The sequence below is a fragment of the Musca vetustissima genome, unplaced genomic scaffold (assembly GCF_032173495.1).
Source record: "Musca vetustissima isolate MV318-11 ecotype Yass unplaced genomic scaffold, APGP_CSIRO_Mvet_v1 utg22263, whole genome shotgun sequence".
In the NCBI taxonomy this organism is placed as follows: domain Eukaryota; kingdom Metazoa; phylum Arthropoda; class Insecta; order Diptera; family Muscidae; genus Musca; species Musca vetustissima.
In genome coordinates, this window is record NW_026878523.1 from 189,376 (window position 1) to 209,597 (window position 20,222).

General features: G+C 32.4%; 1 protein-coding gene across 1 annotated transcript in view; it reads left to right on the forward strand.

Moving 5' to 3' along the window:
* LOC133323261 (hemicentin-2) overlaps positions 1-13,191 on the forward strand; it is a 37,417-nt gene extending 24,226 nt beyond the window's left edge. Inside the window, exons 3-7 of the mRNA XM_061532203.1 lie at positions 648-815; positions 2,889-3,023; positions 6,224-6,437; positions 6,587-6,698; positions 12,969-13,191. Coding sequence (XP_061388187.1) covers positions 648-815; positions 2,889-3,023; positions 6,224-6,437; positions 6,587-6,698; positions 12,969-12,987 — 648 coding nt within the window. The 3' untranslated portion in view covers positions 12,988-13,191. The remainder of the gene's footprint in view (positions 1-647; positions 816-2,888; positions 3,024-6,223; positions 6,438-6,586; positions 6,699-12,968) is intronic.
* Positions 13,192-20,222: the final 7,031 nt, after the last annotated feature.

Below are 20,222 nucleotides of genomic sequence, written 5' to 3' on the forward strand. Positions count from 1 at the left end.
TTTTTTGGTATTTAGAAATTTTCGACAATCGGAAACATAAAAATTCGTCAGCTCTACCAAAATTAAAAAAATATTAAAGTTTGCATTGCATAGCCATCGTATGGAAAAAAATTTATATTTTTCCAACATTGCTGGTTTTCGAAATTTTAATTGTAGTCTACTCTGCAATTAATGATCTTGTATATAAATATAATTTTGCTTAATTATATTTCCAAAAAATATTATTTATGCTACGTGGAGTAGTTTCACCTTTTACGGTAAAATTAGTTCTGTATGATGTATATTTTAATTCTGTTCATTAGTGGCGTCGATCGCCTTGAAATACATGTGCAATAAACAAAATGAAATTAAAATATTGCAATCAGACAATTATATATATTCATATAAACTTTCCTAATATAAAGCAAAAGGGGCGTGTTGTACACATACAAATTTTATAGAAGACACGTGTTATCTCAACTACGTTTCAAAATGAACCACATAAACTCTGGTTAAATATGCCATAAATTCTTCTCACACTTTCATATGTTATGTTCTTGTATTTGGTTGCATTGTGTTGTGTGTGTGTCTGTATGTGTCTATCCTAAAAGTTCAAGTTAATATTGCCATCTTTTGTATATCCCTGTTCTTTTGGAATGACACTTTAGAATCAGATATCCTGGATTCGTCGTCGAGATTGGCATATACTGTCGTCGGGTGCTCAGTTGTACACAAACGATGAACGCTTTGCTATTCTGCATACGCCGGGATCAAATATGTGGACACTGCAGATAAAGTTTGTGCAGCGACGAGATCACGGCATGTACGAGTGTCAGGTGAGTTTAAACTTGTTTTATTTATCAAAACTAGGTTTTTTTAATAAACCTCAATCCTGGTTGTTTATATACTTGTCGACAATATTTTGAACCCGAGGGAAATTATCTTCTATGTTTCGTTTCGGAGGAAAATAGATGACATTACAAAACTCCGTGTGTACTTATGTATATAGGGTGTATATTTTGAAGTGCCATATTTATTCCATATAAAGTACTTTATTTTATACGTGTCGCTTATAAAATAGAGATAGGTCTGGGATACCCTGTTAATGAAGAAAAAACATAAAAATCATCAAAAAGGATAAGTAGTAATTCATCGCATTGATTTGCATATCAATTGAGAATGGTTTAAACCAATACTAGCAATGAGGGAACACAGCAATGATATAAACATATATATACACATTACCTTGGGTTGTGGTCATACTATTCTAACTTTAAAAACTTTTATGAAATAGTTTCGTCTTCTCTGTTCGAAGATAAACTGTCATGTGCGTGTTCGTCTTTGGCAGCATTGCCTACCACACACATGTTCGAATGTGTGTAGGTTAGTACAAAAGGTCAAGACCACTTGGTATTGCACAAAAAAGTAAATAAATAAATTTACAATGGATAAGAGTTTGTGTGCACAAATACACTGGCCTTTTGTAGTAGAAACTAAAGAGAATCGAGCAAAAACAATTTATTTAAAGGGAATTTAGAGTAATTTGCGGATATACAGCATTTTCGTATCAACACAATGACAGATCTGATAGTTTCCTTTTTTCTTTTCTAAACTTGTTTGCATTTCCAATTTGCAAATGAATTCCAAGTACAGTCATTAAGAGGAAATTGTTTCTAGTTGTGACATGAACTGAAATAATCGGAAATGAAAGAATATACATTGTTCAAATATCTTTTTTATACCCTCCACCATAGTATGGAGGGTATATTAATTTTGTCATTCCGTTTGTAACTCATCGAAATATTCATTTCCGACCCTTTAAAGTAAATATATTCTTGATCAGGGTAAAATTCTAAGACGATCTAGCCATGTTCGTCCGTCCGTCTGTTGTAGTCACGCTATCTTCTGAAGGAATTGAGATAGGGTGCTGAAATTTCGCATAGGGTTGTCTTTTGTCTGCAGGCAGGTCAAGTTCGAAGACGTTTAGGCATTTGCGGTTCTTGAGCGCGTTTTTCATCCGAATTCGCTGCAATTTAGTACAATGGGTTCCTATTGGGTACTGAATGTCTCCACAAAAAATTATGAATATAGGTCAATTTTTTCTGGTAGCCCCCATATAACGGTGCCTCTTAATTTTCAGTATTTTGGGGGTTTTGATCGCATTTTCTACCGAATTGGCTGTAATTTAGTATCTTGAGTTCTTATTGGGTACCAAATCTCTCCACAAAAAATTATGAATATAGGTTAATTTTTTCGGATAGCCCCCATATAAGGGTACCCCCAATTTTGGGGTTCTTGAGCGCGTTTTTCTACCAAATGCGTTGCATGAAATCAAAATTTTCTGAAACTAATTTGGTCCAAAGAAACATGGGGTCTAGAACCAATATTTCGATGAGGCTAATTTTCACCATGTCAAAATGTATACACCCTCATTAGCCATAAGGCTGAGGATATAATTATCCATTAAAAATTTCTGAAATTTGTATCATGGTTTACATAATCGGTTTGTAGAAAAGTCGGTATGAGTCCACATTTTGGTATTTTCCCTATATTTTCATTTCAAGTACCTGTCAGTATATCTATGGTGGAGGGTATCCAAAGTTCGGACCAGCCGAACTTAACGCTTTTTCACTTGTTTAACAATACTTTAGTTTAACTTATCCATGCTCCTCTACAGTATCATTGGGTTATGGATCTAATTTAAAAAACAAAAAAACCTCTGAGTATGCAGAGTACTTCAAATATTCCACAGAAAATTGTTATAATTATGTAAAAAATGGAATAACCACATTAATGTTTTAATGTGTCGATTAATATAATAATGTAAAAACTAATTAAATCAAACAGATCTCGCACAACTGGAGAAACATATCTGTTAATTGAAATATTATCTTCTCATTAATTTGCAGGTTTCAACACCCACTGGCATTATTTCGCATTTTGTTAACCTTCAAGTGGTTGTGCCAGAAGCATTTATTTTAGGTTCTGGCGAATTACATGTCGACATGGGATCAACAATCAATTTAGTTTGCATAATTGAAAAGGTAAGTGAGAATCAATGTTATATATATTTTTATTGGTGATATATTTTTTTAATTGTCAATATTTTAATGAAAGACGTGACGAAATTCGACCCGACCGGACTTTTTATGCCCTCCCCCATGTGGTGTACATTCATAATTACTTTAAAAAGTCTGGACATTTATATCAATTACCTTTACATTTATACCCTATGAAAATTAAATACCAAATTTCAGGCACTAAGGTTGGAAAACTAGGATGGGAACTTTAATATAGCAAAAACTATGCGGGATCTCCTATGTTATACATATTCTGAGGAGATGTATTTTCTTTACTAAAAACCTGAAATATAAAATTACAGCTTTTTGGTTCCAATTGACGAGAGCTCTACCAAAGCTTTGAGCGACATGCCCAATTTGCAATACCAAAAATCCCAGGAGTAATAGCAATGTCAGTGCAATAATTCAAAGCTCTAAATTAAATATTGCGATCTCTATCATGATTCCCCAAATGAACTGCCAATCCTACTTATTTTGAATATGCCCACAATTATTTCGAGGTGTTGCAAATGGAATGACAAATTGAATATATGCATTCCACCTTATTGTGGAGGATATAAATGATGCAATGTAGTACCGACCCCTTGATTCATTCTAATCAGTAATGAACAAGTTTGCAGATTTTTTCTCTTTTAACAAATTTACTGTTCATAATAACTGTAGTTGACTTTATTTTGGACAACGGCCTGCAGAGTCAAACCAATCTTGGCTAGGCCCTGACAAAGTTCTCAATTTCGCTCTCTGAAATATAATGTAGAGCAGGGAATTAGATACATATCTGCCAACGAAATAACTAGAGTATTAGAATGTCATTGTTCAACTTAAGTTCAGGGACCGAACGGTTTCTCGCTTGAAATACATTTAGGGCTTCATGTATTTTAAAATCCTAGTAGAACAGTTTATTTTATGGCCAAAAATGTGAAGTGTTACGTGAATATGTTCAGAGTCTCGCCAAATGATCGAACCCCTTCCTGAATTCAAAAATGTATATCATTTTTTGTTATCAACGATTTTTCTCTTTTTCGGAACCTGTTTTATCTATTATTTATTCGTTCGTTTTTTTTTCGAAAAATATAATAAACCAAAAATATTTTTGTCATAAATGACACGCGCTGTGCAATCAAATAGTTTTAAGTCGCTGCATTGATCCTTGAATTATTCCATTGTGTGTCAGTTTGTGGTACTTTGCAAACGTTTGAAATCATTCTTACAGATATGTATGTGAATCTGATTCTCTTATAAAGAACAACTTTTACAATGGACTGATGTCATAAAACTTGTTTTGCTTATCGTAATAACTTTGTGAATGATTGTGAGTGTTTTTTCCTTTGATGAAGTCAACAACTATGCAAAGGACGTTCTCTGGTATACGAGGGTACGAGGTCTCATCGTCCCTCTGTAGTTTGAGATTCATATTCCTTTTATTATTTATTTGGTATTTTGTTGTTGTTGGATGTTTCTTCTGTCATTGTTTTACCATTTTACTCATTGTTATGCATGAAAATCAAAGAGGGTACGTTTGTGAGATTTGCGAATCCGCAATATTTTACTTCAACATTGGTACAAGTTTGCAGAATTCTAAGTAAAAAACGTAACGCCTTATATTCCTCTCTTACCCCTTCAATTTTGTTTATTTTTTTTTTCATTATACTACCAACCTGGCAAATATTTCTCATACCACTTTCTCTCCATCCAATCTGCCAGCGTAGAACGGTTGAATCGTTGAGATACGAGTCTTGCTTAGTGGCGGTATAGACAGAAATGGGTTAAAATATATACTCTGTTATTATTATTTTATTATATCCGATGTTGCTGGTTGGGGTTCTGGCAACTACTTCTGTTTCCATCCGTTCGCTTTTTATTCTTTGTTTGGGCCAAGAGCAAAACTTATTATGCAAATTGATTGTTCTCTTTCATATGGAAATTGCATTCAATTTGAGTTTCTCATAGTTTTTGTTGTTTTGTTTAATTATCTAAAATAAATACTTATGAAGAAAAAAAAGAAAACAGAATTATGTATGAGTATTTTTAATATACACGAGTAAGCAAAAGTGAAAAGATTTTATTAGTATTTAAGGTAGAGATTTTCTAAGAAAAGACTACAGCTTTGTTTGTGAATCAACAATTCTTGCAAGTCTACAAGAAAAAAAACATATTGAATAATAATTGCTCTTGGTAAAGATTTTAATTATAAAAATAAAAAACAATATACGATTACATTAAACCCTTCTTTGCTTTATACCGTATTTATTTATTTGCACTTCAGGAATGAGTTCTAAGAATAAAAAAATCCTACATAAAAAAATCCTACATATACAAAAAGTGTGAATGTGTATGTAATGTTTTCAAAAATACAAATATATATATATATATTCTAAAATCCATATGTTTAAAGATGAATTTTACAACATTGGTAAGAAGAAATTTATGATTTGTGGATGCATCAATGTCTAAATCACATTCCTGACTCGATTTAGAAATGAAAACCTGACGTTCCATTCAATTTTCGCGTTTTTGGTAAAAAGTAAAAAATATGTTAAATGAACAGAACGACTTGCTGCATTTGTTAGCCCACAAGGTAGAGGTGTATTTTTTCTTTGTTGATAAACTTGTATAATTGTGTCATGATTATTATACATATAATTATCCCCTTTGAACATATTTATTTGTTATCAGATAAACATAAAAACACGAAATTGTTAGAATGACGCTTAAAGAATTAATTACATCCCACGAATCATGTTTGCATTCTATTCTTGCTGTAATATGTAACGTTGTTGACAATGTTGACGTATACGGTATGAATTCTCCTAATGCTACCCATGGGAACCTGTGGACATGTTCTTCATGTAGCACATTTTTATTTGAAAAAAAAATCCCGTATATATTCTCATTCGATACAAAAAAAACATCAACGAAAGTCTACCGGGAAGTCCGCTTTATATACCAATTACTCTGCTGCAAAAATAAACTTATTGTATAAAAAAAATCATTCCCGCCATAAAAAGGGTAGTCGTGCAAAGAGAAATTGTAAATTTCACAATCAGTTTTACTACGATTCAAACGGAATATTGAATAATGTATTTCATTTTTTCTATTAAATCAATATAACAAACTTGTATCTTGTTTTATCATAATTTATTTATAAACTATATTTCTTTCAGAGTCCAACACCTCCGCAGTATGTGTTTTGGCAAAAGAACGAGAGATTAATTAACTACTATGATTCCAGGCGGGATATTTCAATAGAAACGACACCGGGTCCGCGTACTCAAAGTCGTTTAATAATAAGGGAACCACAAATATCTGATTCCGGGAATTACACATGCTCTGCGAGCAACACAGAACCAGCCAGTATATATGTATTTGTGTCAAAAGGTAAGATGAATTTTCCATGTTTTTATCAAAAGTTCCATCTATACTGTGTCACATTAAATTAAAAAAAAAATAAAATTCTGCTTATCAGAATTTTACTTAAAATAGTAATAATATATTTAATTACATTCAATATCCTATTATATTTGTAGGTGATAATATGGCTGCTATATCGAGAAGAAAAACATCATCTGCCGATCGTATCGCTGCCATTTTTATGTACGTTGTGGCACCATGTGTTTTGGTGAATACACTAGGAATGCGGTAAGTTGTAATTGCAACATTTATTAACTGTGACACGGAGTTAATCAATGTTATAGTGAAATTTTTATAATATATCCATAAGTTTTTGTGTTATACTACACATTTGGCAATATTTGGTAGCCTTAATCGTAATATGTCATTCCATTTGGGATATGCCTATAGTTTCGATTTTGAAGATGTGAAACTTTTCAACATTATTGGATTTTTATGATTATGATTAAAATTTAATTTTGCCTTCTGTCTTTTTGTTTGAAGAAACGAAAAAGGATATTTAAATATGTTGTTGGGTTTTATTCGCATTTTTCCAACCCCTACCTACCGAGGCGGCGACCTCCCTTTTCGTAGCGATGGTATAGGCACCATAATCTCCATCATGATGGAATATGAAGAGGGAATAGGAAACCAGCTACGCAATCTACTAACAGCCAGTTTATTATTAAGTTAAACTACTAATTTAGAAATACAATTAAATTAGTTCTACATTCTTGCAAAAATCTACATAAGAATATACAGAATTAAAATCAGTACACATTTTAGTGAGTGCATTTTCCATAGAATAATTTGTACGATGAAAATCTACATATAATAGTTGATAATATCTACTAGATCGAAAAGGAACATTTATTGTAATAGATGTAATGAGGAAATCTGAGGGTATATTCCCATTAAATATTTTTAGTACCATTATTATGTTCAACATAATACGTCTACTTTTTAATGTAGGTAATCGAATTAAATTAAACCTGCTAATGTAAGAAGACAAGACAAAATCACTATTCCAATGTTAACCTCTCAATGCAAAAACTAGAAATTGTTTCTGCACTGATTCGATTTTATCGGAATATATTGCCATATTCCTCTATAGGTCTATCAAGAGACGTGTATAGTTGTTTTGTTATAAAAGGATCCGAGAATTCTTTGGCCCACCGTTTTATAAAACCGAATACACCATAGGCTTTATTTACCATAGAAATAACATTATTGTTAAAGTTTAACCTTGGATCCATTACAATATCAAGATCCACGTTAATCGATTTCGAGAAATGTTCTTCAAACAAAACTAGCTGTGATATATCTTGTAAGTAAGACAATATCCAATTAACTAAGTTTATACTGAATGTAATTCATATAATAAGAGTTCATAGTTAACCCTATGAAGAGATTTACTAAAATCTGTATAAATGGTATCAATTTTATTTCGCTGAGCAAATCCCTTTTATTACAATTGAAGTAAACTGTATAAGATTTGTTATAGTTGAAAGGCCACTACAAAATCCATGTTGATATGGACATAAAATGGATGGAATTTTGGGCGAAATTTAATTTTGCAATTCCTCTATAGTTGGAGACGTTTGATAGACTACAATATTTATTCCAAATAGTAGGAAAATAACAAAAATTTAATTTTGGCGTTGCCAAACTGTCAGAACAATAATTGACAATAAAGCTATGTATACCATCTGGACCTGGACATTTAACATCTTGACTTTGTACTAAAGGCATACATATTTGATCTATTTTGGATAGTTCATAAGGATATGAAATTATATTTGGACAGACTGCATATGAATAAGTAGAGGCGAAAAAAATTGCAAAACATTCTGCTATTTTCTGGTTTTTACGAAATCCTTATTGTCGCATTTCAAAATTGTGGGGTTTGAGGAGACTTTTATTTTGATGTTAACAAACTTATAAAATGACTTCGGATTAGTTTTAAAATTATATGTGATGTTGTTGAGGTATATATGGTATATTTGGTCCTAGCAACAGAATAATTAGCGTAGTCTATAGATGACCCAGACTTTTTATATTTTCGAAAAAAGTTTGTCTTTAAAATTTTTAACTTGATAACTCACGCAAAATCCACGGATATTTCTAATTCTAACAGTTGGAACTCATTCTGAAATAAATGTATTTAGAGTATTATAAAATGTGTCTATTATAAATTCACAATCAGACAGACTCTTACAGTTGTCCAATTTACAAACAAAATAATTAAGCTTTCGGAAATTTGTTTTATTAGTTTATTGCTGCTAAATGTTGATTATAAATCAAGAAAAACAAACAATAACAAGTGAAAAAGCGTTAAGTCCGGCCGGGCCGAACTTTGGATACCCTCCACCATAGATATGCTGAGCTGTACTTGAAATAAAAATATAGGGAACATACCAAAAAGTGTACCTATACCAACATTTCTAGAACCTATGATTCTTTGGACCAAATCCGTTTCAGAAAATTTAGATTTCATCCAAACTTTGCCCATCTTATTATTTCTCCAAACTTAGTTCAAATTCGAAGATGGGGAAAATCTGTCCACTCCTTCTGGAAATTCCACACAGAGACTAGGTCTAATTTTTTACCTCGCTATCCTCCGCAGGTGAAATGACTACAACAGAGTCTTAGAACCAAACTCAAAACGCGGAACAAATCAGATAACTATTTTAATATGAAACCAGTAAGGAAAGGAGTAAAGTCGGACGGGGCCGACTATATGGGAATATTCAACAGATGAATCCTAACAGACGTCGCATTTTTTAAGGACCAATAAAATGAAATAGGATGCATAAACATGTCATTCTGCAACCTATAATAAATTTTTAATTTAGTCAGATAAAGAGTTGGTTCTAGCAAGGGCACAAAATTGTGAAAATCAATTTAAAGCAAATATCAATCGGACACCCGTTGATTATTTGGATAAATATCTGATAAACATGAGGAGGAAAATATATACAAAAGCTTTATGGAAATCTAAACCGATTTCATCGAAACTTGTCACAGGTTAGGTTATACTAATTTCAGTATGTGCATATCGGCCGCATTTTTGAGTTCTTGGAGCATCATTTACTTAAAATCGGGAGAAAATATATATGGTAGCTCCATTCAAATTTGAGCCGATTTCAACAAAACTTTCCACATGCTGGTTTTTTTATTAACTTCAGTACGTTGCAACGTACTGAAAGTTTGTCCTTGTTAACATATATTAACTACAGTTCATTGTACACAATTGCGTGGCAATCGGTTTGGGTTTTTAATGGACAATTTACATAAAATCGGAAGAAAAAATATATAGGAGCTATGTCTAAATCTGAAGCGATTTGCATGAAAATTAACACACATCATTCTTGGCCCAATTCAATACCTAATGCCAAATTTCGTGCAAATCGAATGATATATAGGGACTTTGGTGCACCATTTACCTTAAATCGGACAAAACTATATATGGGAGCTATATAAATCTGAACCGATTTTCATGAAACTTTGCTCACATCATTCTAGACTTAATTCAGCACGCTATGTCAAATTTCGTGCAAATCGAAATATATATAGGGGCTTTGGTACACCATTTACCTTAAATCGGACGAAAATATATATGGGAGCTATATCTAAATCTGAACCGATTTTTCTCAATTTCAATAGGGTTCGGCCTTGGGCCAAATAAGTGACTTGTGCCAAATTTCATCGAAATCGGATCATAAATGCGACCTGTACTTTGTTTACAATTTAACATCTACAGACGGACGGACATGCATAAATCGACTCAGAAAGTGATTCTATGTGTCTATCTCGTTTCCTTTTACCTGTTACAAACATATGCACAAAGACATAACACCTTGTACCACAGTGTGGTGAAGGGTATAAAAATGGGGTTATATGGGGACTACCCCAAAAAGGGGGCGAATATTACAAATTTTTGGTAGGGAGATTTGTTACCAGATACGACTACAAAGTACCAAATTGCAGCAAATTCGATTGAAAAACGCGCTCAAGAACCCCAAAATATCGAAAATTGGGGGTACCCTTATATGGGTCTATCTAAAAAAATGGACCTATACTCATAGATTCTTGTGGAGAGATTTGCTACGCAATAAGAACGCAAAGTACCAAATTGCAGCAAATTCGATTGAAAAACGCGCTCAAGAACCCCAAAATATCGAAAATTGGGGACACACTTATATGAGGGCTACCCGAAAAAATGGACCTATATTTATAATCTTTTGTGGAGATTTGATGCCCAATAAGAACTCAAAGTACTAAATTACAGCCAATTCGGTGAAAAAATGCGGTCAAAACCCCCCAAAACTGAAAATTGGGAGGTACCGTTATATGGGAGCTACCAGAAAAAGTTGACCTAAAGTTATAATTTTTAGTTGAGAAATTTGGTATCCAAAAAGAGCCCATTTTACCAAATTTCAGTGAATTTGGTTGAAAAACGCGCTCAAGAACCCCAAAATACTGAAAATTTGGGGGTACCCTTATATGGGAGGTATGCCTAAACGTGGACCGATATAGCCCAACTTCGAACGTGACCTGCCTGCAGACAAAAGACTCTGTGCAAAATTTTGGCGTTCTATCTCAATTCGTTTCGAAGCTAGAGTGATTACAACAGACAGACGGACATGCTTAGATCGTCATAGAATTTTACGCTGATCAAGAATATATATACTTTATTGGGTCGGAAATGATTATTTCGATGCGGAAAAATAAAACGGAAAAACAAAACTAATATACCCTCCATACTATGGGGGACGGTATAAAATGGGGTTATAAGGGGACGACCCGGGGGCGAATATTAAAAATTTTTGGTAGGGAGATTTGCTACCATATACGACTACAATATACCAAATTGCGAATTCGGTTGAAAAACGCGCTTAAGAACCCCATGGGGCTATCCGAAAAAATGGACCTATATTTATAATTTTTTGTGGAGAGATTTGGTACCTATTAAGAACTCAAAATACTAAATTACAGCCAATTCGGTGGAAAAATACGATCAAAACCCCCAAAATACTGAAAATTAGGAGGTAGGATTATATGGGTGCTACCAGAAAAAGTGGACCTACATTTATAATTTTTTGTGGAGACATTTAGCGCCCAACAAGAACCCAATATACCAAATTTCAGTGTATTCGGTTGAAAAAACGCGCTCAAGAACCCAAAAATACTGAAAATTGGGGGGTACTGTTATGTAGGAGCTATGCCTAAACGTGGACCGATATATCCCATCTTCGAACTTGACGTTCCTGCAGACAAAAGATAAACCTATGCAAAATTTCACCACCCTACCTCAATTCCTTCTGAAGATAGCGTGATTACAAGAGACAGAGGGCCGACATGGCAAGATCGTCTTAGAATTTTACCCTGATCAAGAATATATTTACTTTAAAGGGTCGGAAATGAATATTTCGATGAGTTACACACGGAATGACAAAATTAATATACCCTCCATACCAGCAACGTACACAGGATTTCATTTCGGGGGGGGCCCGGTAGTACAAAATGAAAAAATTCGCTGTTGCAAACATAAATTTACTGTGAAAAAAAATCAATTGGGGGGGGGGGCCCGGGCCCCCCGGGCCGCCCCCCTGCGTACGTCCCTGCTCCATACTATGGTGGAGGGTATACAAATGTTACAACAAGCAACTAAAGGAATGTAGGAAATAAATTAATTTTTATTGTTTAACACAAACAAGCCATCAGACCAATTATCACCGACAAAACAGAAATAAATTCTAAGCACTGTTAACACTTTTAATATTCAAAATTGGTTCAGTAAACACAAAAAAATAATATATAAAAAACACGGAGTACGACAAAAATTTATAAACAATAACAACAGGTTATAAAAGGAATGTAGAAATTTTAAAAGTCAGAATATGCTTCGTTAGAAATCGAAACACCCGTAAGTCGGTGGAAGGCAGCGTTGAAAATAAAAATAAAGTTATACAACTTTAAAGACTTCGCAAGGAGTATTGTGCAAAAAAAAAGTTTCTCGAACAATATGAAAGTGGTGCTTAAATATATATATATATATTAAATATGGGAAATATTTACCCTGATTTTTGACACATTTTTCAACGGAAAATTAACGTCATCCAAAAGGTCGGGTTTTCACGACAAGTTAGGTTCTGATATGTACAATTTTCCTAGCAAAAAGACTAGCAAACACTTAATGCATAAAAAGAGGTGGCAAAACAAGGGTCTGTTAATTACTCGTAAAATGTCAAAAGCACTAGTCTAGTTTTGAAATAAACCGTATCGCATATTAAAATATTAAATTATAATTAAGGACCATACCATAACAGAGGTTAATAAAATCAGTATGTTATTCAATTCTAAATGAAGGTAACACAGTATAAAAACATTTCCAAATAATTTTAGTCGTGTACTTTGTGCACTTATACAATAAACATTTCTTATCTTAAATGTAATGGTAAAATATTTATATATAAATATTAATACAACATCATTTCTACCCTTTTTTCATTACAGGCGTATATTTCTTACTTAAGACTTTTTCGTGTAGCCATCTCTAGATGAATGCAGTGTTAGTAAATTAAATCCTATTTAAGTGAAATTTACAAATGTTAAGATTTAATATTAAAATCTAGTCATGTATGTACAAAACTAACTAAAATTTATGTATATTTAGCAAATATTGTAATTAGTGTTTATCTATTGTTTAAACAGTTAGCAAAACCCTGTCTCACACACACATACAAACAAAGCTAAAATAATAAATATATATGTAAATTTCTAGTAAACTTCAAGCAGTGTCAAAAATCACCACATGTCCACAATAGATTTACTCAACCTAATAAAATATTGAAACAAAAAATAATTTGTTATAACTCAATTAATTGAAAATTGATTGGTTTTATGCCATGCTTCCATCCATACTTCTCTCCAGGAGATATTTATATTTATTATTGTATCCATCTATTTCCATTGCCATTTCCACTTCCGCCTTCCAACTATCAACTCGTGTACAGATCCAGTCTGATAACATTTCCAAAAACGTCCTTAGCTCCTGTTCCAGACATTCGCATTTAATTACATTTAAATAAATTGCCGCATACCATTTTAGTTGAATATCTTTTGTAAATACTTTCGGTATAAATTTAATCTAAGATTTGTTTGTTTTAAGTGTGTTTGCAAAAACTAACAACAAAATACAACACGAAGAATTTGTTCGAATGCATTTTTATAATTACAATCTAAGTAAGTTCTAGGCAAACATTGTGACATTGCAAATAAACAACTGAACGACAATTGAAAACAAACCAACCAACCAACCAACCGACCGACCGACCCAACCAACAACCAATCAAGAAACACGAAAACTAAATTAAAATTGAAATCATACGAACGAAATTCAACATTAATTATGGATAGTTATGAAAATGCAAGTATGTATGTATGTAGGTGTGCGTGTGCAAGTGTAAGGATTTTAATAACTAATGCCCTAAAACTTTTGTATGACAAACATGTTGTTGTTATTCCGAAAATATTTCGAAATATACTTTCTAATGATAATTGAAATACCACAGATAGAAATTTAAATTAAATTGCAAATTCATAAATGGAATTAATTTCACAAAAATGTACACACAAGCATATGCATGTGTGTGTGTGTGTGTGTGTAATATTTCTAGAGAACATTCCAAAGCGTAGATATTTTCTTTTACAATGCGCCAACCACAACGTTAGGGTTTCGGCTTTAATTTAAGAATGAATAATGAAAAATAACAACAAAAACAAAACAAAAATACAATCTGTCATATTCATAAATAAAACTACATTATTTATGCTAATGAGAAAATATAAACTTGTGAAACCAAAGCAAACCCCAAAAAACTAATATATATATTTAATTGCTTGACTGCAAATGATATATGAGCTGACACGCGAATATGGGCTTGGCGAATTGACAAAAGGAAAACAAAAAGTACTGTCACATAAAATCAAGAATGGCTGTATTCAAGGTCAGCAACATTTAGTGAACTATTTCCACGCTGACCTGTTGAAGAGATTGTCAAATGTTGATGACAATGAGAACCTTGTTCCAATTATTTCAATGAAATGAAATCTATAATCACTTGTGGGAATTTAGTGTTGACAAATTAAGTTAAAGTCACATTTGGCAAAGTGACAAATTTAATAACTGCCTTAAATTTATTGATTGGATTGATATTAATAATATTATTGCAATATTTAGTCCAATATATTTTTTGTATGATTCGATATCGTCCTGTATAAATAGTATAATTCACTTTGGGGTATAATTTGATATATTCACTATGTCATTAACTAAAAATAAATGGGTCACAAATCTATACTGACTTACTAAATGACTTAACGATTCATCAACGCTTAGACGTAACGGCTGAGTCTAGAATCTTGAAAGTTTGGGTGAGGCTCACTTTTAGTCCGAAGGTGTCATATAAGGCTGGGTTTATGGACACTAGTATTAGAACGGCACGAAATGTCATAAAAAGTACTACGTATGAAGAATTTGAAATCAGATGGATTGCCGGATAGATGTACTAAAGAGATTTATTTGGAAAATTAAACTATATGAGAAGTATGAGAAACGTACTAAAATTTAGTGCTAAAAACTTGAAATTTAGAATGCGAATCAAGGTTGGGATGTAGGGTTGATATAAGGAGGTGGTTTTGAAAACGTGTACACATGTATACGAAAGGTACTAAACTGTATCAAATGTGGTATAATTTGAATTTGGAAATTTTTTACTTATGTGTATGAAAAGTACTAAATCGTACTAAAAATAATACAATCTGGATATGGAATATGATTACTGTGGAGTGTATTTTGGAAATTCATCCTTATGGGTACTAAATGGTACTAAATTTGGTACAATTTGAATTTTGGGTGAACCGATAGAGCTGGACTCCTGAAATTTGGAGTTATCATTAATGTTGGGGTGTATGATTGAGCTATGTAAGAAGATTTGGGAATTCATACTAATGTGTTCTAGATTGGTATAATTATATTTGGATGAAGAGATCAGGAAAATATGAATTCTATGAATTTTTATTAATGTCTACTAAAAGGTACTAAATTTGGTAAAATTAAGATTTGGGTGACCATATAAAATTCGAATCATGAAATTTGGAATAGTTTTAGAAATATGTACTACAAGAGTATGAAAGGCACTAAATGGTACGAAAATTAGTATATAGTTATATTTGGGTATATTGAAAATATTCTCTTGTTAACCGTGGGATCTGTAAGTCTAAGTAGAATCAATTACAAGCTCAGTATTTCGTATTGATCGAACAGACATGAGTGCATCGTTAATAGAAAATTAAAGAGCTAAATATACACCGTTCATCTAGACTTCATTTTGTAGGATGTGCAATTTTTCTGTCGATCAGAATCCATCTAAATCTGAACTGAAACTGACACACTTTGATTCTAAGCCTAAACTCAGTCCCCGTATCCTCAAAGAATAATAATAAATAATTAAAGAATATTCGAATTGTGTGTCTGATGACATGAAACAATACTCTAATAGGTAGAATAAGAAACTTGTGAAGTAGTTGTTTATTTTGGATAATAATTTTCTGGAAGTAGATCCGGACAAGAAGTCAGCATTCATAGTAGAGCCTTTTTTGGAATTAAACCATAGGTGTCAATCTTGAAGTTCACGCAGAACATGCAAAATTTCTTAATAATATTGACAATATCAGAATTGTTAGACTCCTGTAGATATTTTAAAAATCATGTTCGGGTCCTAATTGGGGCCTCTAGAGCGACTAGAAAAACCTACAAAAATAAATCGATCATTGCAACCAATACCTGCCATCTTTTTTTGTTCAATTTATTCTAGTTTCGTATTGCAAATTCGTTTAGGCACAATAGATACAATTTTTGGATATAAGTTTCAGGCAAAACAGAACATTGTAAAATAGAACATTTCATATTTTACGCCAAACAAACATAAATTAATTTGTAAGGCATCACAACCACGTGCTGAATTTACACATGTATTCTCGCGGATATATTTCATGTTTACTGTCATTAACATAAATTATGGCGCTACAAATCGCATGATTTATTTTACACATTTTTTACGCACTTTGGTGTTCAACACACTCAAATACTATCAATTAATTTACGCCATTAATATTTACATCATTAATTATTTAAAGTGCATAAAAACAATAATAACAACCACTAACATGAAGATGGTTTATGTAAAGGCCATCGCTGCGAAGGTCGGATTTTTAACAATAAATAAAATATTTGAATATTTTTTGAGAATTTCATATACATTTATTGAAATAAAATAATTGAAATCGAAACATTGCTACTGTCTTGCATAATTTGAAATATGCGAAGAACAAAACAGAGATACGGAGTCGAAAATTTCGCCGACGAAGGTTTAGAAGTCGGAAAATCGCCTTCGGAAAAAACTATATTAACATTTTAGTTATGAATCGTAGTAAACTTTTATCTTTTTGGACAATTTTCGGAACAGATGTTAAAAATGAGGTTCGGTTGAGGACTAGCAAAAAATATGAGTGTTCAGTGATGTCAAAAATTCTGCATTTGAATTTTTTTCGTCCATTTGCTACAAACATTTCCTCGATGCCATTGAATGCCAATATAATTATTTTTCGTATATAACAAACAGTTACACATACTTACATACATATATATGTGCTTGCATTTAAAACCACCATACACACATAGTTAAACATATGAATATAATATTTAAGTAGATACCTAACGTGAAATATCAACCATGAACTACTCATTAATTTTGTTGCCCATCTGTAATTACCAATTGTAAATATTAACATAACCACATGACCATAAAAAAGTATCGATTGCATAAAAATAATCTAAAAATAACAAAAATGCAAACGCTCCTCCATTCGGAAACAGATGGAATAAAAATATTCAAACAAAAACAAAGAAAAATAAAAAAACACATCCATGATCTACAAAAAGAATCCGGAAATAAATTAATTTATTTAATTATTTATATTATAAAAAAAACTATGAAATTAAATTATAAAAAAACGAGTGTTAAATAAATTATGATGTAATAACTTTTAAACATTATGAACAGAAAAAAACAAATTTCAAAAAGCAAAAAATACATAATAATTGAAATAAAAAATAATAAAACACACACAAAACTAATAATAAATGTAACAAATACATTCTAAGTGCAATATTGTTTTATTTGTAACCACGGATTATGGCGTTGGGGTAAGTATGATCAGGCCCTAGTTATAAGCAAGTCTAAATATTTTTACGAATCCTTGTAATTTGAGACCTGACAAATTTCAAAATATTTACAAAATATCTCGGTATGATCGGTAATTTCCGATCCTATAAGGTATATATATTCTTGATCAGCTTAAAATTCTATGACGATCTAAGCATGTCCGTCTGTCAATTGTAATCACTCTAGCGTCTAAACGAATTGAGATAGATAGCCACAGAGTCTTTTGTCTGCATGCAAGTCAAATTCGTTATGGTCCTGGGTGGGCTATATCGGTCCACGTTTAAGCATAGCTTCCATATAAGGGTACCCCCAATTTTCGGTATTTTGGGGTTCTTGAGCGCGTTTTACGTACTTTGGGTTCTTATTTGGTACCACATTTCTCCAATAAAAATTTTAAGTATAGGTCCACTTTTTCTGGAAGTCCCGATATAACGGTACCCCAAATGTTCGGTATTTTGGTTGTTTTGGTTATATTTTCTACCGAATGGACTGTAATTTAGTACTTTGAGTTCTTATTGGGTAGCAAATCTCTCCACTAAAAATTATAAATAATTATCTGGCATTACTGGTTTCAGGCAAAGTTTCTGTATGTTCACGGTTCTAATTGAATTTTACAAACTGAATCTGTTATTGTGTATTTCGTTTTCAAGTGGCAGCACTTGTATACGACATAACCATCATATAAACTTCCGAACAGATTTTAGATATATTGACAGCCCGACCGAACTTTTAAATTTCAAAATTACATTTTTGAAAAAAAACACACACAGCAATGGACATGCAATTTTTTATATTTACATTTTTATTTGAAAATATACTCATCAAATTATGAATTTCGTAGAAACAGTTCTCTAACTTCCCCCAAAACATATATTTTACTTTGCGATTCGACAAATTTTTATTAAAAAAAAAGTATTTTGAAGAACATTGTATACACAATTTTCTGACTTCTGTCGGCAGCACCAATTTCTTAAAATACATTTTTGTACCACCAACTTTATTTCATCAATGTACCATTTTTTAATACACTTCTCAAAATTGAGAAGCCACTAACATTGCAGCTGTCTGTTATATTTTCACGTTTTGAGCAGTCTATTCAGATCGTGCAGACTTTGATCGTGCATCAGTGTGAAAAAAGTCATATTTTCGTATTTATTAATTTTGACTATCGCTACATTAAAAACAAGTATATTTCACAAATATTATCTTCCTTTCGATATTGAATAACTATACGAGGCGTTAGGCGAAATGGGGTAAAATTGCAAAGATATATTGTAAACCCCTTGAAATTAATCTCAGGACCTGCTCAACAAATAATTAAACGATTTCTAAAATATGGAAGATACTAGCGATGGAAAATAATTGAAGATCTTCATATTAACCCTTTGAACCTCTGTCAAATGTTTAAAAACAATCTGGCAATGGATGTGGATCCTTATGCAATGAGAACATTACATTACATTAAAAACATGGAATTCATGGACACTATAGACCTATAGAACCGGGCTACCGCTCACGAATATTCTCTGAAGGTCATGAACTATTGTGAATATTCTGCTTCAGTTTGGCAATCTCCCGCATCAGGCTTGACAATATCCCATATCAATCCAGGGAAAACGATGATATGATCTATCTCCAAACGAACGTTTCCTTTTGTGAATTATTCACTTTCCCAAGAATGACAAACGTATTGCTATGTTATCCCTCATTGGAAAATACCCATCATCTATATATATAAAAGAGCTTAGTGTTAAGTGAGTGAGTGAGTGACTGACTGACAGATCATCGCCCAGACGAAACGGCTAAAGCTAGAAGCTTGAAATTTTGAATGTGGGTTGGTGTTGGTGTGTAGGCGTGAGATAAGGCTGGGTTTTTGGAAATTCGAACTAGAAGGGTACGAAAAGTACTAAAATGTACCAAATATGGTACCCTTTGTATTAGGCGAACGGAAAGAGCTAGAATTCTGAAATTTGGAATGTGGGTCACTGATGTAAAGTTAGGAAGATGTACAAAAGCGTTTTTGGAAATTCGTACTAGAACGGTACGAAAAGTACTAAAAAGTACTAAATGTGATACCATTTGTATTTGGCGAACCGGTAGAGCTAGAACTCTGAAATTTGGATTGGTGGTCGCTGAGTGTAGGATAGATGTACCAACGGGTTTTTGGAAATTCGAACTAGAAGGGTACGAAAATTACTAAAATGTACTTAATTTTGTACAATTTCGTAGCATGTGAATTGATAGAGCTAAAAACTTGAAATTTGGAATGCGACTTAGGGATGAGATGTAGAGTCTATTTAAGGAGATGGTTTTGAAAGCGTGTACTCATGTGTACGAAAAGTACTATATGATACTATATTTGGTACAAATTTAATTTGGAGATACAAATCGAGCTGGAATCCTGAAATTTGAAATTAACATTAGGAGTTGGACATCTGAGTGTAGAATTGGGAATGTACGTAGTTTTGGAATTTTTTACCCA